A 24,193-nucleotide genomic window follows, 5' to 3' on the forward strand; every position below is an offset into this window, starting at 1 on the left:
TCCTTCTCTTACAGCCTTGCCTAATTCACAGGGTGGTCATTGTGGAAAAATTAAGCAGGAACACTAAGTATGTTGACTTAAGTTTCTGAATAAAAGGCAAGTTATAAATAAAAAATAAAAAATAAATATTGAAAGCAAAATGCTAGTACTGTAATGTACCTGCTATTCACAACTTTATCCTGAAAGATAACCCTTTTCTCTTCCTACATTTATTTCTTTGAACTTTGAACCAGGTGCTCTTTTTTCAAAGTAATTTTGTCTGTATTGTATGGAGATTAAAACAATACATTTAAGCTCTGCTATTTGATAGAATGCTAGACCTATTTGTCATTGTGGAAAAATGATTAAAGCAGCAGTAAGATTTCAGTTTTAAAAATCCTATGAAATGTTTTGAAATGCTGTTTGACTTCCCTCCACTATAGTCTGGACCAATGGTTGCCAACCTTTTTGGACCTCAGGGACCACTAATCTCATAATTTTAAATCCCGGGGATCACTAATATGAATTTTGACTGACGGTGGCTTGCTGACGTTGGTGGGAGAGAGAGAGAGAGAAATCTGATCTAACCTCTTCCCCCCCCCCCCCATACATAAACACACACATACACACACACACACAAACACAGAGAGGCAGGAGTGGGATTCAAATTTCTTAACAACTGGTTCTTGGGCGTGGCCTAATTTGTGGGTGTGGCAGTCATGTGACTGGCTGGGCATGGCTTGCATGTAAATATTATAAATATTTATGTAAATATTGGATTTTTTATAAAAAAAGAACAACTTTTACCCAAAATCAGGCAAAGCAGGCAGGCAGATTGAGTTGCTCACAGAATCACAGATTCATTCAGAGATCTGTGTTTCTGCCATCGGCTATCTGAGTGTGCACTGAATAATAGAACCTTCAGTCCTAAGGGAGGATTGGCTGTGCTTAAAAGCAGAGCTGAAGATCTAAAGATTAGCTAGAAAGCAAGAAATCCAATGATTTCCTGCTTTCTAGCTAATCTAAATCTTCCAGCACAGGAGAACAGCTGATGGTCGGGGGAAAAAAAAAGGAAAAATAGCAACTTAGCAGGCAAGATTGCCAGGTAAGGAGTGAATGGGCAAGGAGGGTTCCTGTGGGCCATGTGGATGGTGCAGCCTTGTGTTCCTGCGCAGCCTGGATTAATTGCTTTGGGGGAGTGCTCTAGGGGTGACATTTCTCTGTGGACCACCAAAATTTTCTCACGGCCCACCAGTGGGCAGCAGCCCACAGGTTGGCAACCACTGGTCTGGACTAGAAGACTTTGAACATCACTAGATGAATCCTACCCACTGGATGTAGTATGACTTTATTCACAGTAAAGATGAATAGCAGTGGGAGGTAAGTTGAATAGATCAGTCCCGAGACAGAATTGAGATGGACTCGTGCTACCTCATGAAAAACATCTAAATATGAAATAATTTCCAAAGCTAGACAGTAGGACAAACATTCAGATGTAAGTTTTACATATATATAACAACAGAAGCAGGAATGAGAGTCACTCGCAACGCATTGCTCTGGGCAGTGGTGGGATTCAAATTTTTTTTACTACCGGTTCTGTGAGCGTGGCTTGGCTTGGTGGGCATGGCAGAGGAAGGATACTGAAAAATCCACATTCCCTCCCCACTCCACTAACCTGATTTCCAGCTTTATTCTCCTGTGCAGGGCAACAAAAGAAGGCCCAGCCGATCAGCTGAGACTCGGGAGGCAGAAAATAAATGGGGCCAGGGCCAGTCAGAGGTGGTATTTGCCGGTTCTCCGAACTACTCAAAATTTTCAGAACCTGCTGAATACTACCTCTGGATCTGTGGCTTTAATATCTTTACATTTGTTTGTGGAGGGAACCAGGAAGCAGCAGATAAAGGAAATCAGGATGCAGTATACCATATTCCAAGAGCTAAGTACTATTAAAATGGTAGGAAGTAATGAAAAAGGTGAACTGCCTCACCCTGCCTCCTGTTTTTTAGCATTTCAGCTTTTCTGCAAAGCTGGAGAACTTCAGTGTTCTACTTAGTAAAACCAAAATTGCTATGATAGGTTATCACTCAGACCAACAGAGGATTTTATTGGCTTCAAATCAGAGGTGGTATTCAGCAGGTTCTGACCAGTTCTGGAGAACCCGTAGCAGCAATTTTGAGTAGTTCGGAGAACTGACTGGCCCCACCCCCATTTATTCTCTCCTCCCAGTTGAGTCCCAGTTGATCGGCTGAGTCTTCTTTTGTTGCCCTGCAAGGGAGAACGGAGCTGGAAAGCAGGTTAGTGGGGTGGGGAGGGAATGGAATTTTGCAGTAACCTTCCCTCAGGAGTGGGGAAGGAATGGAGATTTTGCAGCATCCTTCCCCTGCCACGCCACCAAGCCACACCATGCCCACCAAGCCACAGAACCTGTAGTAAAAATTTTTGAATCCTACTGCTGCTTTAAATTTATTGGATAGTAAAACGATGTAAAAAGTAAGGCTCCTTCCAAAATACTGTTGGAGTCAATTATGCATCCTTTAAAATATACCATTTGTTTGAAGGGGGTGTGTCTGTAAGTTTATACAGTAATGAATGGGTTAGTTTGTAAGCTGCCACAATATAGTTATGGTTTTTGTTTATTATATTTGAATATTGTTTTTCTCCCTGTGCAATAAATTAAATGATATTTTTAAATTGTTTGAACATCAGATTTTAAACAGAACTAAACTAAAGGCTGTCTGGTAAATTGTTAACTGAGCAGTTCGACTTATACTTCTCTTTTCAAAATATTCTTTTATACAGTATGGATCTTTTTAAAGTTCTGGCACAGCTGTTCTTTTTGTCAAAGGATACTATATGCAAGATCAATTGCGACTCTGGGAAGTTGGGAACAATATTTTCTCTGACCAATGGAGGAATGGTGTGGTAGAGGCCAATAGCATAGGGTAAAGGTTTATTTCGTCTCTTTTGGAAAGCAAGCTTTTCCCCACCTGAAAACTTGTCAAGTCGTTTGTAGTTTACTATGTGAAATCTAAGCACGATGCTGTGCTTCACTTGAAAACAAATGGATTCGACCCCCACCCCATATCCCCAACCCTGAATTTATTTTAGACAATTCTATTCAGGACGTACCCTTGGCCTTTAAATAGAAAAGGGAACACCAAGTCCTGTTACAGAGTAAGACCACGGGAGGCGTTTTATGTTTAATTCTGTACAGCTAGACTTTTGGTGGTTGAGTTGGCATCTCTTCAGAACAGGAAAATACGTACAACGTTCGGCTTTTGGATCGGGTGACTTCAGAGTTTCCCCTTCTCTACATGTGTGTTGCGTGTGCGTGTATAACATTTATCTCTACGAAGAGAGCTTCCGGTTTCTACATGCAAGGCTGAGAGAGTCGCTTTTTTTTTGCCGCCTGCTCTAAAGAAGCGTCCTTTCAGCCCGGCTTTATGCGTCGGCTCCCCTTCGGAGGGCGAGCGACACCAGCCGCTTGCAGAGCGAGGAGAAGGAGGAGGGGCTTGAGCAGGCCCGATTTCTTTCCCTATCCTGTTCGGTGGGCTGGAAGGGAGGGGAGGGGGACCTTGGGTCCGTCCCCTCAAGGAGGGCTGCTATTGGCCGTAGTGGATGCCAGTCGACGCTTCCTGCCTGCGCCGGGAGCCGAAAAGAGAGGTTGCAAGAAAGAGGAAGCGGTAAAGCTGAGCCGAGCCGAGAGGAGGGAAGAGGTGCAGGGCGCGGTCCCTGTCATTGATCCGGGCTACTTCCTTCAATGTTCCCTCTCTTCCTTCCCTCTTAGGGCGGATTGGCCCTCGCTTGTTTCCCCTTGTCTATGCGAAAGACCGAGCCGGAAGTCGGGCAGAAAGGGCGGCGCGGACGAGAGGCAAAGCTAAACCGGGCGTTCCCGGAGAAGGGCTTCTTCGAGGGCGGGAGGGAGAGAGCGAGGGAGCGCCTTTTCCTCTTCGTGGCCATCCGAGAGCGACCCCAGCATGGAAGCTGTCGCCAAATACGACTTCAAAGCCACCGCGGACGATGAGCTCAGTTTCAAACGGGGAGATATTCTGAAGGTAAGTGGAGGGTAGGCAGGGTAGGCGGTGCACAAAGAAGCCGAGGTTGCCCTCTTCAGGCTTTCTCCGAAATGGGTTTGGTCTCCAGAAACTCCGTCACATCGCTCCCGAGACCTTTGCCTGGCAATCGCGCTCCCCGCCTCCTTCCCACACGTTGAATTTGGCTTTGTTCAAGTTGATGGGATAGAAATTGCCTTTCAGGTTGTGGGCTGGCACTGTTTTCCGCGTCAAGGTCGGGGGCGGTGGGTGGTCGAGCTGCGCTAACCTTCATATATATATATATATATACATACACATACATGCCGCTTGGCTGTGTGATATTGCAGGTTTGGGTAGTTGTCAGTTATTTCCTTCCCATTTTAACTGTCTGTTTCCTCTTTGGTTAGTGTCAGATTCCCTGCTAGTAAGCGAGAAAGAGTTGTAATGCTTCAGGGAGGGCGAAGAACAGCAGTTTTACTTCGTACTTGCTATCAGGGCTGCTTGGAAATATTCTGCTGCCACCGCTCTCTGCTATTCATATCCTTCTGGCGACATGGTTTTTGTTAAACTGTGGTTTTTTTATATGTATGTGCATCTATCAACTGGAGGTAACATGAATGCGTCTTGGAAAGAAAGCTTTGTGGGTGGACTTCAACTCCCAGAATTCCCCAGCAAGGCTTGTTATCTAGTTAAGGATTCTGAGAATTGAAGGCCTCTGGGAAGTTGCCATAAAAAACACTGCCACAGTTCAGTGTCCTGTACGACTTTACTGCTCCTTTTACTAATAATACACCCCATGAACACATTGCAGCTTTCCTTATATTTTTCTTATTCTATTTCCTTAGAATTACTGAGGAAAGAAGGGATCTTGGAGATCTTTATTTTTTAAAAAAGCCACTCTTTTTCTTTTCTGTGTTTCCTCTCAAAGATAATCAGAATCTGCTTGTAAGTTCAGTTAATATAGAAGAAAATGAATACATGATTTCATGTACAAACTTCATCTATTTGAAGTCTTTATTTTGTTAAGCTTCTAATAACACAATGATAGTTGTTGAGCTCCCAGATACATTTATAATATAGTACGTTTAACCTTTTCTGGAATATAGTTCATAATTTTTATAAGTATATTAAAAGTTTTGGAACAGTTTGTAGTTAACAAAATACAACTATTTCATTATGCAGCAGGACAATAATTTCAATTTAAAAATGTGTACTCTGTCTAGAGGCTACATGGTGACTAAAATAAATGGATATGTATTTAAAAAGTTAAATCAGGCATGCTTAAGCTCTAGGATGGGGGGTTTATAATGTCAAACTATAAATGTCTTTGGTCCTCCTTTGTATTAACAAAAGATAAAATTGAGATGCCATATTTGGGGAGCCAAAGAAGAGCTGGGGGGCTTAAAGAAATCAGATTAGTCTTATTTTTTCTGGGTTCATATTAGATTGAATTATAAATATTAATGTGAATAGTTTAGTCACTAATTATATTTGGAACTTCCTTATTTGTTTTTACCAATGACATTTATTAATATCTGATCCAGACATTAAGACTCAATGGTTTTCAATGTTAATAATGTGGTACATCTAATTCAGGTGAGGTGGGGAAGGAAAACTAATATTCATAGATTCCTTCCAATGTGGTTAACATTTAGTCAGGGAATCAAATCATAGGGAACCCCCCCTCCCCCACTGTGCCTTGAAGAATGGTATTCCTTTCAAGTTCCTATTTAAAATCCTTGCCTGCAACGTTGAATATAGCAGCACAGTTGTTGAATCATTTTTTAAAGAATATGCATTGAAGCCTTACTTCATCTCATATTGCATTGCTTCCTTGGTTTCATCCAACACTTGGATCCAAAAATAGGTATATTTCCTATTAGAATTAATATCTGACAATTTAATAATTTTGGCTGGGTCCCACACATCATTATGCTCCACAGTTCTTGTTAGGTAATTAATATACTTAATGTAAATTAATGAACCTTTCTTTTTTCAAATCAGGATTTAGGCAAGAGGTTTGGAATCTAGCAAGAAATTACGTATCTTGTGATACTGTTCTCCACTCTATCAGTCTTTTATTAAACATGTCTTAGAATTGACAATGATGCATTCCATTTAATTCTTGTGCATATGAAATGATTTCCAAGTAAATATATTTAGATTTTGGTATTTATTACATGTATTTTAATATTAAGTATGTTGTACTTTTTTACCAACCTATTGTCTTTTTACTTTTTTCTATTAACTAATAAAATATATATAAAACATTGGAATTATAAAGAGAAGGACATGTCATAGAAGTTAATATGTTTAGATTTGCAATCTTGCTAAATTATTTCTTCATTTCTTATATAGACACACTGAAGAATATTGATGAACATATATAGATAGTCCTCAACTTACAACAGTTCATTTAGTAACTATTCGAAGTTAAAATGGCATTGAAAAAAGTGACATGACTTTTAACACTTACGACCATTGCAGCATCCCCATGGTCACACGGTTTACATTTGGATGCTTGACAACTGGTTCATATTTATGACGGTTGCAGTGTCCTGGAGTCATGTGATCATCGGCTGCAAACTTCTGACAAGCAAAAGTCTGTGGGGAGGGCAGATTCACTTAACAACAGTGTTATTAATTTAACAACTGTAGTGATTCGCTTAACAAATGTGGCAAGAAAAGTTGTAAAATGGGGCAAAACTCAATACATTTCTCATTTAACTTAAATTCTGGGCTCAATTGTGGTCATAAGTTGAGGACTATCTGTATTAACCATATTCACATTATTTTAACTATAACGTGTCATTCTCAGTATGTTTTCAAAATGGTATTTTCAAAAGGAATAGGTTTGTATTGCTCTTCAACACTTGAATGATTAGAAATGTCCTTCCATAGATTTGGGGAAGAAAACAAAATGCATTTTCTTAGACAGATTTTCAGTAAGCCATCTTTAAAAATGTTATTTGCAGGAAATGCACATATTCAGTTCTTGGCTGTTACTTGAATTGCAACTGTTACCTACCTTGTGGTTATGTTCTAAAAGCAAATGAACTTTTGGTTGAAAATTGTGTAAATGTGTTCGGCTCTGTTTGTATGTGTGAGATTATAGTATGATCAGTTTTGCTTCTCACTTTGAAAATAAGGAAATGTGTCTATTTTCAATCAACTGTCACGATATAGTGCTATCTGGCAAAGAAAACATTTTTAAAAATTTTTGCCTTACAAAATGTTAGAAACTATTTTTGTATTGTTCAGATGGCATGTTTTATATTTCTCCCAAGCGACATTAAACTAGGCATGTTGTTTTACATAATTTGTTGCATTTATGAACGTCTGCCAACTAGGCAAATAGGTCAATACATAATAAAATCAAGAAAAGAGGAAAAATAATTATACCATATAATTTGAGAACAGCCTTAAAATGAGAAAGTGACAAAAATCATATATTAAAAGCCAGAGAGTAGGAGCTCGGAACAAAACATCCTGTGTTTGTCTTATGTGGGACCTCGAAACTAGTAATTGTTCCTGTTTTTGTCCTTAGGCCACAAAATATATAACCAGCATGTTAAATTGAACAAAGGAACTGATGATCAATACTGTAAGAATAAAGAAATGTACTTTTGATTTATAAGAAGATGGGCTGCAACATTTTGTCATATCTAAAACCTCAAGTATGTTCTGGATCATTTTCAAGACCCTACAATGCATGGAATGTGGGTTGTGGATCATAACCTCTGTCTGCCTTTAGAAGAGAAGGCAAGATACTTATTGGATGACATGCTCCTAGTTCCCTCCTTTAAATATTGCCACCTTATGGGAGCTAGAAAGCATGTCTTTTCCATGTCTTTTCCCTGCCCTATGGAACACTCTTGCTTCTACCCTCCTAGCCTTCCAAATAGCAGTGAAGGTTTGGTTTTTCCCCTCAGCTCTGAGATAGGAGGAGGTGACTGTGTTGGAAACATTACATGGTGCTAGGTTTTTATTCTTAATGTTTATGGTTTTAGTAGTTTTAATATGGTTTTTATATTGTTTCATTAGTGATGTTTTAATTCTTGACTGATAGCTGCCCAGAGTTTGATATAAGATGGACAGCTATATAAATATTTCAAATAATAAATATATTTTTGCAAGATTTTTAATGTTAGCATTTTAACTTTATAATGTTTCATTCAGTGGTCTGTAAATGTTAACCTCTCTTCAATATTCTTTTGAATAGAAAACAGGATGTCAATTAAAAAATAATTTTAAAAAAATTGATGTGTTAATATTATGCATAGAGTTCTGAGTTCCTAAGAAATGGTGAAACCTCCAAAATAGATATAAAAAACATTCATGACAACTTGTATCTGCAGATATAACGTTCAATGTAGGAATTGAAAACTAGAAATATACTGCTTTAATACTTGCAGATAAATACATCCATTTTAAAATGTGAAGTTCATTTCCTGTATATCTTGGATATTGTTGTATTTTAGAGGTGTTTGTTGGGTCAATTTTTAACCATGTTGTCTGATTAATTTATAACTTGTATGTAGAATATTTTTCATAATACTTCTTTGGTATTTTAGCTTCTGTAGGCTGCAATTGAGAAGGCCAATAGGCTACCCGGTATTATTGCTTAAAACCTAATGTGCTTCTGGCAAATAAATTCTTACTCTGTTGGGATCTCTGCCAGCTGGCAACTGTTCAGATATAAAGTGCATCGATACTGCTTATGATTTGGCACATGGTGGAGAAAGGATAGATGTCCATATTTCCCCTGGTTAATAATGAAATGAAGTCCATCCTTTATCTTGATTTAATATACTGTAGCACATCATAAGAATAGGCAACAGCTTATTTTCTAGGGATAGATGCCCTGTATTTTTACTACTTAGACAATATCAGTAGAGATATAAAACATTGTGTAAAGTGCTTACTACGCTGCTAAAATTAGAGTGTTGAAAATGCATGATTACTATGTTGACAAACCTGAGCAATAAGATGTATTGTCATCTAACTGAAGATATGTTGCTTAAAAAAAATCAACAAATATCAGCTGGGGAGGGTTGGCATCCATTTAGAAGGGGCATGCCGCATGTGTGTTAATGTTCACATTTTAAAATGGCATTTACGTTATTGTTTTGCAGTATGCGTGTTCTGTTTCTTTTGAATTAGAAGTCAAATAGAATTGTATGTTTCCAAAGAATTGTTGCTGATCTTGCATTTTCAGTTCTTGCATAAAAAGAATGTTGAAGTTCACTGTATAAGGAACATATTTGTGTAACATAAGATGAATGAGGTCAGCAAGTAATAATAAGGTTTCTTACCTAGGCTTCCTTTTCCATTTCACAGTGTGATTGTTGTTATTTGCTGCAGAGTCATGTTGAAGTTGGCAATCTGATAAAAGTTCATTTCTAAAAACAGCAAATTGAATATATCTCTTGTGTTTGCTACACAGTAACCCGACTGTGGTTCACATTCTCTGTACCTGGGAAATTAACATCCTGGAGGTTAATTTAGCTTTTTCTCTGATATATTTTTGACCCAAAAGTTGCACTATATGATCCTCCTTATAATTTAAAAAGTGGGAAAGAATATCTTAAAATCTTTTTTGAAAATGTTTTGCCAACATAGCAATGGCATCTTTATTAATATTTAAGACTAATGAGCTGTATTACCCTAAACGGACATGCATAGGGGGCATGGGGGCGCGCGCATTGCCTTCTGGGTGCTGGCACGCAAGTGCAAGCATGCAAGCACACACACAATTTTTGGCACAGGAGCCCAAAAAGGTTAGCCACCACTGCCCTAAACCATGATTTATTTAACCACATTATTGAATATATCATATTGGTTAAGCCAGAAGCCATGATTTACAACAAGTGAATAGGTTCATGCAACATTCTAAAATTAAAAGAAATTTTAAAAGAATGTTATATGAATATATCACAATTATTTCTTAAATGCATATCTGTAGTTATTGATTATATGGTGAAGCATTAAATGTATAGCTTGTTAGCACTTAGACTTATATATCGCTTCACAATGCTTCACAGCCCTCTCTAAACAGTTTACAGAATCAGCCTATTGCCCCCAACAGTCTGGATCCTCATTTTACCCACCTTGGAAGGATGGAAGGCTGGGTCAGTCTTGAGCCTGGTGAGATTTGAACTGCCAAATTGCAGTCAGCCGGCAGTCAGGAGAAGTAGTCTGCAGTACTGCACCACTATGGTTCATCATATTCCATGGATTCATGTTTATGTACTGTATATTCATTTCTAAATCACAAAGTAATAAAAACTGAATTATCATTAAAAGTTTCTGTAATACTATATTGTTGAGTTAGAAATGAATAATGGAGTTAATAATTAAGGTTCTGCAGAGGTCTGGATTCAAAGAGCAAAACATGACTTGGAATGTGTAAGCATGTTGCACTTCTCAGGAACACCAGAGCAGTTGTGTGTTTTTCTGAGATTGAGCAGCTGCCCTGCAATTTGGGGACAAGAGAATTTTACATAGTTAAAGGCCATTCTGGCTGGTTAAAGGCCATTCTGGCTGATGAATTCTGAATGACATTTCGCGTTTAAATTCAATTCATATTTTTGAAGGGTTTATGGAGTAACCACTCTGGGAAATAACGGTATTAATTGGGGGGCGTAAGAGAGCCATGCCTACTGGAATTATAAGGAAGCATAAAATTAGTGAAAAATCTGCACCTATTTGCACAAGAATTAACAGTAGTTCATGTATTTATAATTATAATTTAATGTATTTATGATAATTGGGGGGAAAAGATAATGTTCTTATGTTATAGGACAGTATTTCTCAATTCTTGGTATTCATACCCTTGGTAGTATGCAAACATAACTCTAGGATTTACTATCTCCCCAGATAAAGGGATTAAGATAGCCATATTACAACAGACGGATTACAATCTGACTGTTTCTGGGAGTCCAGAATTGTAGGAGACCTAGGGAGGATATTGCCAAGAGTAGATTGGCTTGTCGGTCATAAGAATGACATTGCAGAGAACAAAGGTGATATCTTCCTGTTGTAGTTACAATTAAAGCTACCATATAGGACCTGCTGTTTCCTAGACTGGTTAATGTTGAAGGGAGAAGGACCAGAAGATGCAGTCATGAGGTTGGGTGCTTGTTGGCTAAGGGCCACTATGCTATTTTATTTTGGATAAAACAATCCAGTGCAGAAAAAATATTTGATTTTGAATGAAACAATACTTTATTGCATTATTATTCCAAGTGCAGTGTAGTATCTCTTAAAGAAAAATTTGAAATATTACATCAGATTCAGTTGGCTTTTCATTATTTTAGGGGTATGATGGCTTGACAGTTAAAGACACTAAGTTTGTCAGCCAGAAAGCTGAACCCAGCCTGGGTTCAAGACCTGAGTACTTCATGATGGATTGAGTTCCCATTACTCACCCCAGCTCCTGCCCACCTAGCAGTTTGAAAGCATGCAAATGCGAGTAGATCAATAAGTGCCACTTCGGTGGGAAAGTAACATCATTCTATGCACCTCAACTTATAGCCATGCTGGCCACATGACCACAGAAGCGTCTTTGGACAATTCTGGCTCCCTCAGCTAAGAAACGGAAATGAGCACCACCCCCTAGAGTCAGACAAGACTGGACAAGGGAAATTTTTCATTATTTGGATTAATTTGGGGAGCTTTGCTTTGGAGCAGTTTTTTTAAATTTTACATTGTTAGCAAGCTGCCATTATTTGCGCACAGTTGTTAGGTTGGAGGAGCAGAACCAATAAGTATTAACCTAATGCCTGTGAATATAATAGCTGTTCTCTGGTGGTCCCCTATCCATATGCAGCTCAGCCTGACTCTGCCTCGCTTTTGAAATGGTTTACTAGTGCTGTCCTTTAGCTGAGCAGCATAGCATATTGTAATTCCCCCCCCCCCCCTCACATGATGCAGATGAAGTGGATGGATGTTGTAAACATTCCTGCATGTTAGAATTCTTAATGTCTTTTTAACATGCTCCTCCTGGAGCTGATCAGTGACTGATCAGAGAGACAAAATACCATTCTTGACAAGTGCACATCCTTTTAATAATGTAAGCTGGTAACAGCCCCCACCCCAATCTTGTGAGCCTAATAATTATACAGTTTCACTAGGCTTTTTTTTTAAATCTTCTCTTCCATCCCTTTTACTGTATTGCTCCAGGGATCAAAATGAAGATGCGGTCCAACAGTGGTATGGCATCTCTGCTTATAGTGGTCTTTATTTGGGGGGGGGGGCAGTTTTATAGCCAGGCTCACAATGCCTCCTTGACCTTCCAAGAACATACCCTACCCACTGGTCCCACTTCATGTGGCCTATTACTTCCATCTGTATTTCAGATCACCTTGCAGTCAAAGCAGCTCAAAGGCAGTTTTTCATGCTTCTCCATTGTAGCAGTGATTTCCAAATGATCTTATCTCAAGAATCTGCATATAAGTGATACAGGACTCATTAGTGCACACAGGGGAGGTGGCCTGAGATGATAGCTTCTGACTCTTGTGAATAATGTGGTCCAATTGGCTGATTTCCTGTGGGACCATTTCCTCCCATCCTCTGCCTGCCTCTCCCACCCCTCAATCCTCTATAAGGAAGATTAGATTTCCAGGTTTCACAGTTACTTTTCCTTTCCTGTTGATTAACAGGGTGGCTATCCAGGCAGCTGGTATACTTAAAGACTGGCTTGACAAATAGATTGGAAATTGTAAATGAACTGTAGTGTAAGAACTCAGCTCTTGTGTTTTCTCTGTAGCTGCCTGGTGTTCTGTGACATTAAGTCATGTCATTGTAAACTATTTTTTTATTGCCCCAAACACAGGAGGGGCTGGTCTGATGTTGCTAGCCTTATTGTATTCCTAAGCATAACAGTTCAGTCTGAGAGCTGTCAGTAGGTATGTTTGTAGTCACATTCTGGTGATACTGGCTATATGGCTATGTGGGATTGAATGACCAGCCATCTTTCAGTCACTTTATGGTGGGATGATGCTTTATAAAATGGATAATTGAAAGCAATAGCATACTGAATATTTTGCAATTGTTTTGCAGTGTGTAGGGATTGATTGATTGATTGTTCATTTACAGAGGTTGTATAATTGACAGCCCTATGGAGCAAAAAACAATAATAATGGCAGAGCTGCAGGGTGGCATTTGGTGGCGGCTTTGCAAACAATCAGTTATGTGAGCTGGGAATGGGCATCCAATTGCCAATTACAGACCTTGGAATTTGGGACAATAAAGCAGAGTAGGCAGTAATACACAGCAGATCCCTCCTGGCTATGTAACAAGAGCATACTTTGGGGGCAGTCTGATTTAAGGCTTCATGGTTTTCCACCAGCATCATCACAGGGTGAAATAAAGGCGTTGTGGTTTCTGTGGATTGTAAACACGAAAGAAAGCCCTGGCTCTGCCAGTTGGCTTGGGGCACCAAAGGAGAGGCTTTATGTTGGAGGTGGCTTATAGATTAATATCAAATCTCACTTCCCCCATCTTGCTGCCATCCTCCCCATCTTTTAGCTATCGTATTTTGTATGTTATATTTTGCATGTTTATAGCTTTGTAGCATTCTATTTACATAATTTTATTTTTTAATATTGTATGTCTCCCTGTGGTAAGATTGGCAGCCAATGAATTAGATAGATAGATAGATAGATAGATAGATAGATAGATAGATAGATAGATAGATAGAATCTATCACAGTCACGTTCATTTGCAGTTTCTTTTTAACAGCAACATGAAGAATTTCACTCAAAAACTATATTATTGATGAAGGTAATTATTTAGCTAGGAAGAACCTGTTGTATTATAAATGCACAAATGTAGCTTCTATATTTGGAAACACTGTTTCTTAAATTTTCAAATAACATCTCTGTTGCCATAGCCCTTGTTTAATTTGCATGTATATTTAAAGTAGACTAAAATGACTCATAAAGTACCAGTAGAACATTAGAACGATTACATAAAATGAAGCATCTGACTTTTTAAAATAATTGTAATTGCATTTCTTTTAGTATAGTGGTTCTCAGCCTTTCACATTTTATATTCCTGTAATTATTTCAACAAAGAATCTGGATTTGATAGGATAGAAATAAACAGACACACAAAAAGTCTAAAATTCGATAGTTACAGGCATTCTGTTACCATATTTACCATTGAAACATTTATTTTATTTGTCATATTTTTATAGCTGCCCAAATCACATATGATTCTGGACAGCATACAGCACTCAAATAAAATAAATCAAGAAATACATAAAAACCCACAATTAAAATAGTAACTATCAAATGGCACACAAAATAGGAGAGGATGATATTAACCACAGTAAGGGAACCATCAGAAAATCTCTCCAGTTCCCTGAGGCCTCGAGGCCTGATAGTATAGCCGGGTCTTGAGGGGCTTGCACAAATTTGAAAGGGATGGAGCTAATCTCATTTCCAGTAGGGAAAAATCCACAAGGTGGACGCCATGGCAAAGAAGGCCCACCTCCAGTGATTTGCCCTATACAATTTCCTGTAGCATGCCTTCTCTACCAGACAGATGGGTTGGAGCAGGGGTCACCAACCTTTTGGACCTCAGGGACCACCAAACTCATAATTTTAGATCCCAGGGACCACTAACCGGTTCTCTGGGCGTGGCCTAATTTGTGGGTGTGGCTGGCTGGGCATGGCTTGTATGTATTATACATATATAAATATTGAATTTTTTTATAAAAAAGAGCAACTTTTACCCAAAATCAGGCAAAGCAGGCAGGTTGAGTTGCTCACAGAATCACAGATTCATTCAGAGCTCTATCTATCTGCCATTGGCTAGCTCAGTCTGTCACATAAAATTTGCTTGCAAGCAAACACATAAAATTTGCTAGCAAGCAAACTCACAAAATTAACTCACAACACACCATGCATGTAAATATTGAATTTTTTATTTAAAAAAAGAGCAACTTTTACCCAAAATCAGGCAAAGCAGGCAGATTGAGTTGCTCACAGAATCATTCAGTGATCTATCTGTCTGCCATCGGCTAGCTCAGTCTCTCAAATTTGCTTGCCGTGAGTCTGCACTGAATTTGCTTCCAAGCAAACCTTCAGTCCTAATGGAGGTTCGGCTGTGCTGAGCCGAAGATCTAAAGACTAGCTAGAAAGCAAGAAATCCAACCATTTCCTGCTTCCTAGCTAATCTAAATCTCCCAGCACAGCAGAACAGATGATGGTCGGAAAAAGGAAAAATAGCAATTTAGCAGGCAAGTTTACCCAGTAAGGAGTGAGTGGGTGGGGAGGGTTCCCGCGGGTCATGTGGGCGGCACAGCCTTGTGTTTCTGCGCAGCCTGGATTAATTGCTTTGCGGGGGTGCTCTGGGGGTGAGATTTCTCTGCGGCCCACCAAAATTTTCTCACAGCCCACTAGTTGGCGACCGCTGGGTTGGAGGATGGTAATCCGAGAGAGGCAGAAAACTGCCCCATGCCATGAAGGGCTTTAAATATCAAAACCAGCACTTTGAATTGGACCTGGAAGCAAACCAGCAACACAGCAGAGGTAAATTGCTTTAGGGGCATACATAACTTTACTTTTGCAATTTGCACCATCTGAAGCTTCTGGATACTCTCCAACGGCAGCCCCATGTAGAGTCCTTACTCTATAACAGCGGTGTCAAACTCAAGGCCCATGGGCCAGATCTGGGTGCTTAAATCTGGCCTGGGGGTCGGCCTGGAAATAGGAAAGGACCGGCCTGCAGTGCCTCTGGCAGCCAAACTGGAACGCTGGGGGGGGGGGTGCTCGCGTCTCCTCCCTGTGCCCCATTTTCTCCCTGAACAGCCTCCTGCAGTACTCTGCTGGCCAAAATGGGGCATTGAGGCGGGGGCACCAGGGCCTCCTGCACCCTGTTGGCTGGCAGGATGCTGCAGGAGGTGTCCATCTCATCTCCCCCGCACCCCCGGCCGGCCCATGGAGAAGAACTACAATGCTGATCCAGCCCTTTGAAGAAATCCAGCTTGATACCCCTGCTCTATAATAATAGAGTAGCAGCAGAGTAAGGCTTCATCTGTGTATGCACTTGCAAGGCTGTAGGTTCCCCTAAAACCTGGTTTTATTTCTGAGAATGTACAAGCTGAATCTTAGCTGGTTTCCAAGGGGCACTTCCCCAGCCCTACCTGTCTGCAGAGAAATAACTGAATGTCTTGTTGTTTGAATAGGCCAAAAGTAATGCAAGAGGAGGGCTCTAAACAGGCAGAGGAGAAATCATATTGCTATCATACTTGTGGATTTAAGAAAGGGAGCTAAAAACTTCAAGGATATTATTCCTTTTATTTATCTTCCAGGCAAGGTGTTCCCCTGCAGTTTGCTGATTTGTAGGCAAGGACTGATTCAGGAAGGTGGGGGCTGGGAAGAAGGCACAAAAGCCCAGGAAGGAGGCAGCTGACAGAACAACTCTACCTGCCTTATGTTGTGGATTGCTAGGGAGTTGTAGTACTCTACCTGAATTGCTGTACTTATGTGTATTGATGAAAATAAACTGTTTCAGTAGGGTTCCAGCAGTGCTGCTGGTCCTTAAACTGAACAGTATCTTTATAGAGAAAAAGCAAAGTATGCTGGAGTTATTGCAACAACTAATTGTGGAGAAAAGCTTTCAGTTGACGTACGTTACAATTGTGTCATTATACTCCCAGACATTTAATTAAATGTCTGTAAGTTCAGTTTTGTGTGGGTCTGCTTGATACTTTTCTTATATTTGTACCATAATGTTTCTGGATTGTGTATGAGTGCTTGCCCACTCATGCAATTCACTTTGGGCGGTGGAAGATTTACTCTTGAGTTATTGCTGAGTTAGCAGTTGTAATAGTAAGTCTGACTAAATCAACTTTAATTTTTCATGATAGCAGCAGTTTAATATTTTGTTCTTACATTGTTCTGGGAAGTAGTATGGGTAAACTTCGGTAATACTAGAACACTGACATGTTTCAAAATGTAGAATTCTAAAGTGTCTTGCCTAGCATAAGGATCAACTCTAAACAGATAACTATTTCTAAATTGCTTGATTATTAGGCTTTTAGACTGTTTCAGGATTGTAAATATACCAGGAATTAATCAAGTAGTACTTCTGGGTTACACAAACCTGGTTCTTTCTTTTTATATAGAGGGAGATGATAAGCTAGGAGTTAGATAGGGCACCTAAGGTTAGGGTTCTGCAGCAATTCAGACTTGAATGCAAAAAAAGGGTTTTGTTTAAAAAAAAAAATTAAATACGATAAATCCATTCCATTTCAACTATGTGTTGATTAGGTACATATTTCATATGCTTAGTTTATAATTAATACTCTTCTTATTAATGTACCAATATAACAATAATCACATTTTCATATAAGTAATATCCAATGTATCTATTTTTACAATCTTCTCTTATTGCTTTACATATTCATCTAATCCATTTTAATTTGTTTTATTTTCTAAGCATTGGTAAAATAAATCCCATACCATGTAATATTCAGATTCTTCTTTTTCTTTAATTTCTAATGTTAGTCTATTTATTTCTACACATTCAAATATTTTTTCAATTACTTTTCCCTCTATTGGTATCTTGTCATTTTTCCAATTCTGAGCAAATACAATTCTAGCTGCTGTTAATACGTGTATGATTAAATATGTTTTTCTTTACTGTAACCTTTAGGTGCCATTCCTAATAAAAATATTTCAGGTTTCAAATCTATATATTGTTTAATCATTTTTTCCAACCATGTGTCTATTTTTGTCCAGTATCTTTTTAGCACGCAGGAGAACTCAGGTAATGGCTGCCAAACCCACTTTTAAAGTGACTGTGTGGGATTTTGGGGGATCAGATTGCAGCTGTAGAAGGCAGCCACAAAATCAAAGGAAAAAAGAGACGTTTTTAAATAGCTACAGACAGGTTTTACATAAGTGGTTCAAATGCACTCTGAAACACCTTCGTGCACTTGAGTCCAAAGTGCTGCACAGCCCTCATACAAATAATATCTGGTAGTTTGCCAGTATACCAGTAGCACAAACAAAATGGAAAGTATGAGGTAAGGTAGGCTAGGTACATAAACCTGGAACAGACAGTTAAGCAATTACAGATACATTTTGAAAGACTGCAGTTATTTTCAAGTTATTTTGTTTGTACTAAATACATCTGAGAGACTATTTTCTCCAGATTCTTGCATCTAAATGAAGACTAGTATTTACTTAATTCTGTTGCATTATTAATTAACTGCATTTGTAATTTTCTTTGCAATATAAAAGGAGTACAAACATGTTGATCTAAAAATAGAATGATAACATCAAAAGCAACACAAAGTAATTTTTTATAATTTGATTTATATCCTGCCTTCCTTCCAGAATGGTATGTACTCAAGACAGCATATATTTCATTCCCTACTCCATTTTTCCCCCCACAACAACAAATTTAGGTGGATTAAGCTGGGAAAGAACGGTTAGGTCCAAAATTAACCCAGTATGCTTTCATGATATAAATGGACTTGAACATTGGTTTTTCCAGCCTTAATCACACACCTTATCTCGGCCTTTCAATATTTTCACTGTTGAAGAATCCTTGAAATAATTTTTTGGATATTAGGGAAACCCTGCATAAAGATAGCAAAATATACAAAAAATATACTCTGCGTAACTGTACAACACAATCAACATGCAACGTTTACCACCAATAGCAAAGCAATAGGCTTGGTGCGTAAAAATGTCCATCACAGTGAATATTAGCATTGTGCAAAGTTAAAAGTTAAAAATTTCATAGAACTCTGGTGGAGAAAGGCTATTACAGGTACTCGCCGTCTTACTACCACAATTGAGCCCAAAATTTCTGTTGTTAAGTGAGACATTTGTTAATTGAGTTTTGTTCCATTTTATGACATTTCTTACCACAGTTATGTGAATCATTGCGGTTGTTAAGTGAATCATTGCGGTTGTTAAGTGAATCTGGCTTTCCTATTGACTTTGCTGGTCAGAAGGTTGCAAAAGGGGATCTTCTAGGACAGTGCATCATAAATATGAACCAGTTGCCAAGCATCTGACTTTTGATCATGTGACTATGGGAATGCTGCAACAGTCATAAGTGTGAAAAATGGCCATAAGTCACTTTTTTCAATGCCTCTGTAACTTTGAATGGTCACTAAATGAACTGTTGTAAATCGAGGACTACCCATACTTCAAATTGGATCCACCACAGCTGCATTAAAAGCATCAATTTTAACCCTTTGAGACCTAATCACACACCTTACATAAACCAAAGAGTTTTCATTGAACGCTGGAAGGACCACATGACACCCAACACGTATAAAATGGCGTCCAATGCAGTCTCCTAAATCTTATATGCAATCTTTGATCTATCTTAAAATCATCAGTCTTTTTCAGAAATATATATAATTTTCAATCAAAAGTTCAATATTAAAATATTAAGATAGTAAAAGAATGTGTTTATTGTATTTTTCAGTGGTAAGATTGTCTATCACATTGGAGAGTTATGTGCAACAATCTTAATGAAATTTAATTTTACACTTCAGCCTATGATGAGATAAATCATATTTCCTCTTTAAGTCCCCTAATGCTGTATCAATCAGCTTTTAAAACTGTTGAAATTGGCTCTTGTTTAAACGTTACTTTTTCTTCCAGCCTGCCAACAAAGATCTTGTACTGTATATGAATATTGAAATCATTATGGTGTATTACAAAACAATTTTTAAAATGTGCACTTTAGGACCTGCATAGAGATTTCAAGAACTGCCTCTTCTAAAATTTATGGACAGGGAGCATTATGTTAGATACAACTAGCGGGATTGATATCACTAAGATGTTTTTAAAATGATACATTTAAGCATGTTAGTAATGTCACTTCATTACCATATCTAACCTTATGTCCTGTCTTAAAGCTTATTTTCCACATAATATAGTTCTGAAAAAAAATTAAGGATGGTTCATGAGGGTGACCAGTTTCCAAATATTTTTCTGCATTTGGTTTAATCGAATACCTGTAATATTGATGTGGTTTATAGTTTTGTTAGTAATGCTACAGCTGCTTTATTAGAGTCAGCTGCTATTTTGTTGAGTATCAACATTTTAGCTAAACTAAAAATTACAGAGGTATGATGTTTTTCTTTCAAAAGATACAAAGTTCTTATATTCACCTCTGATTTATTAGTATTTAAAATACTTAGTATTTAAAACATTTCTAATAACAAATACAAATTTAAGTGAAATATATTTCATTTATGTTGATTTTGAGATTTATAGTAGCTTGTCGGCCATCCAACTATCATTTAGTGCAGGGGTCCCCAACCACTGGTCCGCGGACCGGTACCGGTCCGCGGAACAACTCCTACCGGTCCGCGGCTTGCTGGGCGCCGCCATCTTTTTTTCATGAAAAAGTGCTTCCGGTGAGCTTTTCGGGTGAAAGCTCACGGAAGCACGTTTCATCAAAAAAGATGGCGCCAGCGCTCGGTGAGCTTTTCCGGGTAGAAAGCCATTTCTACCGGAAAAGCTCACGAGCGCTAGCGCCGCCATCTTTTTGATGAAAGCGTGCTTCCGGTGAGGTCACCGGAAGCACTTTTCATCAAAAAGATGGCGGCGCCCAGCTGATGCCGGTACCGGGCGGGCGCCCAGCTGATGCCAGTACCGGGCCGCGGCGTCAAAAAGGTTGGGGATCACTGATTTAGTGAGTTAAGTTTAAGCAATAAAACCTTTGTTCCTTGCTTTTGTATTATTCATTTGTGAGTTAAGATTACATCTAATTTGTAGGTGTTCAAGAATCATAAGATTTCTAAGAAGCTTCTATGACTTTATTTGAACTACAATTTGCAGATCTTTTTGCTCTGTTTTACCCCTTGGAGAAAATAGGAATGAGAAGATGTTCTCCCACTGGGCTCTTCTATTACAACAGTAAGGATACTACTGGCCATAGGTGTTTGAGTTGCATAGCTAGTTTTCAAAACTTGCTTAATCATCTGTAGGATTAGGTAGCCTTTTATTGATCTTGTGGGTTTAATATTTATAATTACTGTATTTCACAAGGTTAGGTAGGGTGCTATGTTGCAGGCCCTTGAAACCTGTAGAAAGCAGACTAGGTTCTAGAAAGGTGAGAAAATCTGAATACTTACAAGTAGGCTTTTAATGCTATTTTTCTTCATCGGTTTCTCTTAACACTTTTGCAGTATATTTTTCTAATTTTTAAATTCTGTGTTTTAGTGGCTCTTAAAATTATATAGCATGGAACCTGAATCTCTTGGGAAAAAATTATTTGCTTCTTAAAGCCTAAGTCATAATGTGTATTGATTTATGTAATTGCTGTCTGTATTCATTGCTTTATGAAGATGAAACTCCTTTTACATAGTTTGTCTATTTTTTCTCCAGTGTCTGCTTCAGAACTTTTTGTGTGTGTTTAATACGAGGTGGCCACTTCATAATATTCAAATCGTTTTCATAAAGGAATTGTATGTTGCACACTCATGTTTTGGAGAATGTTATCTTTAATCATAGCTGTTAAAACAATTGAGCCACCATATTATAGGAAGAACCTTTCAAATTATTTTAGCATGAAGTCTAAAGCAATTTTCTAAGTGATAGGCAGTCATTATCCTTTTGTCTGAATTATTCTTTGAAAATGAGTAAGAGCTTCTTGAGTCTGATTGCCCAGACTCATTAAAGGAGTACACACCTTTTGTTTGCTCAAGGGCTATACAGGGCTTTTTCTGTGGCATGCTGAGGCTACACTTCAAATGGGAGTCAAGCCACTTTTTATTTATGCATGTGTTTTATGTAGGCATTGTAGCAAAGCATCTCTCCTAATGAAGTTTACTTTTTTTTTAATAGTGGAAATTTTAAAAATCCTTATTTCAGTGTATGGAACTGAAGATTTAGCAATCTCCCCCAGATTCCTCAAAATCTTTGCAAGGATAACCTACTAAACAGTGATATAAATTCAGAAGGGTGGCATGTGAAGAAATGCTAGCTGCAAAAGCAGTTTAGTTAATTAGAATTCTTTATTGGCCAAGTGTGATTGGACACACAAGGAATTTGTCTTGGTGCAAATGCTTCTTAAGAATTATATCATTTACAGAGAAAAAGTGTTTCTGATGAGTAATTTTTACAGATGCTGACATGCCAAGAATTAACAGTTGAGTCTTTGTGAGATTCTAGATTATAAAAGCCTTTAAATGTTACGAAAACCAAGAGTAGAACAATAGCTACTATCTGGCATTTGTTTCTGATAGTATCTCAGTTTGCTATAATTTTTCATCTTCAAGCCATTGAGGCCGCCTCTGTATCTTGCCTAGATATTTTATCTAGATATGCTTTCCTTTGGCTCAGATTGTTTTGCTTAGCTTGCATTGCTTTTTTATTGTTCCTTTCATCTTTCCTTAGCCATCTTGCAAACCTGAATCAGAGTCAAAGTGATGTATCAGAATCAAACAATGTAGAATGTTTTTGCCCAGATAATCAGATGCTTTCATCAGTAAGCAAGCTGTTGCATGATAAAAACCCAATAGTTGTCAGGATGTGCTGTATATTTTTTAGCAGCACAATATTTTTGTTAACATTGACATCTTCCAATAATTTTCCAGAAAAGTGATGGATTATTACTATCATTTTTTTAAAAAAATTCTGTAAGAAAGCATCCAAATATTTGTGAAAACTTAAACTTGTTGCATAAATATATGTGTATCATGAAAGTTTTCGCAGCAAGGATGGCATGGTGAGCGGCTATGCTTGAGAATTGGAAGTTTATATAGACAATTTGTGTGTGTGTGTGTGTGTGTGCGCCTGCGCGTGTGGTATTTATTTTTGTGTGTGAAAGAGATGGTGGCTGAGAAAGATACATGTAGGCAGAGTGGGGGAGGGGGAATGAACAAACTATTTAGAAGCACCTCATGTTCTGCACATAAATAGACCAGAGATAATATATGTAGGCAGAGTAGAATGAATTCCATAAAGGAGGAGTGTCTTTCAGATCCTGGAGGAGATGTAGGAGAGTTTGTTAGATATGACACCAGAAAATGGGGATGAGTCTGGTAGCACCTTTCCCTATTAATGTACTAAAAAGCATATGCTTTCATTAGCTACAGCTCATTTCCATTATAAAAGTATAATTTTATAACTGGTCACTTAGTGCTCATTCAAAGTTATATTAATGCCCCTGAAAATGGGATTTATAACCTAATTTAGAAACTCTACCCTCTGCCCCATGCCCCTGCAGTCATGTGACCACAATTTAGGCATTCGACCACTGGCCTGCATTTAAGGCTGGTTGATACATCCCACAGTCATGTAACGGTGATATACAAACCACCACCCCCGCCCCGAAACTGACATTTACTTCTGGTTTCCTGCAAAAACCACTACATAGCAAACAATAGATTTGCTTAATGGTGACCTCAGAAAAGGTAATCAAATCAGGTTCAGTCATGAGGTGATCCTCTTGACAACCATCACAATTTATGACTGAAATTATGGGCTCAGTTATGGTCATAACCTGAGGACTACCTGTATGCACAGAGTGTGAGAAACAACCAAGATTGCAGCCCATGAAGAAGAGAGGAGACCAGAGGAACAGGAAACCTGGATGATCCATGATTTAAAGAGTATGAAGCAGCTAAAGGGACCCTGCACCAAATGGAGGAGAAAAGGAATAAAACCAGGACTGGATATGGTAGCCTTGAACTGAGTACCCTTGCAAGGCGAAACCCAGGTAGTTCAGTTAATTTGGGTGAAATGGAAATAATTTCTCTTTTGCAAGAGCCGGAAACAGACGAGGTAGCAAGAGAACACAATAAACTTTCCAAAAGTTATTTATAACTAAAAGTAGTTGGAGGTGGTGGAATGGGGTGGGTGGGTGAAAAAAATTAGCTGGCAAAGAACTGTTAAAGTATTCTCAAAGATGTCATTTTAGCATTTTGTATATAAACTATGACCGTATTACTATAAGCAGCTGTATATAAGGATAAATAGAAGTGATATTGATCTGCTGGCTCTATACGTGTCTGCATTGTTCTCCGTCCTTGCTTTCCTCCAACAGCAGATGAATGAATTCAGCGTGAAAGGATTGTTGAGTGTAGTGTATGTGAAAATAGAGAATTATAGGTAGTGAAGATTATCTAAAGAAAATGAAATCTAAGTAAATACTGTAGTAATAATTGTGTAGTTGTGTAAAAGTACTCC

General features: G+C 38.4%; 1 protein-coding gene across 1 annotated transcript in view; it reads left to right on the forward strand.

The window, feature by feature from the left end:
- The first annotated feature begins 3,328 nt into the window (after positions 1-3,328).
- Positions 3,329-24,193, forward strand: part of GRB2 (growth factor receptor bound protein 2) — a 56,012-nt gene continuing 35,147 nt past the window's right edge. The window contains exons 1-2 of the mRNA XM_026667451.2: positions 3,329-3,662; positions 3,767-4,034. Of these exons, the coding sequence (XP_026523236.1) occupies positions 3,957-4,034 (78 nt within the window). The 5' untranslated portion in view covers positions 3,329-3,662; positions 3,767-3,956. The remainder of the gene's footprint in view (positions 3,663-3,766; positions 4,035-24,193) is intronic.

Source organism: Notechis scutatus, chromosome 2 (genome assembly GCF_049901735.1).
Source record: "Notechis scutatus isolate UNSWTSFEM ecotype Mainland chromosome 2, rNotScu1.2, whole genome shotgun sequence".
Classification (NCBI taxonomy): Eukaryota; Metazoa; Chordata; class Lepidosauria; order Squamata; family Elapidae; genus Notechis; species Notechis scutatus.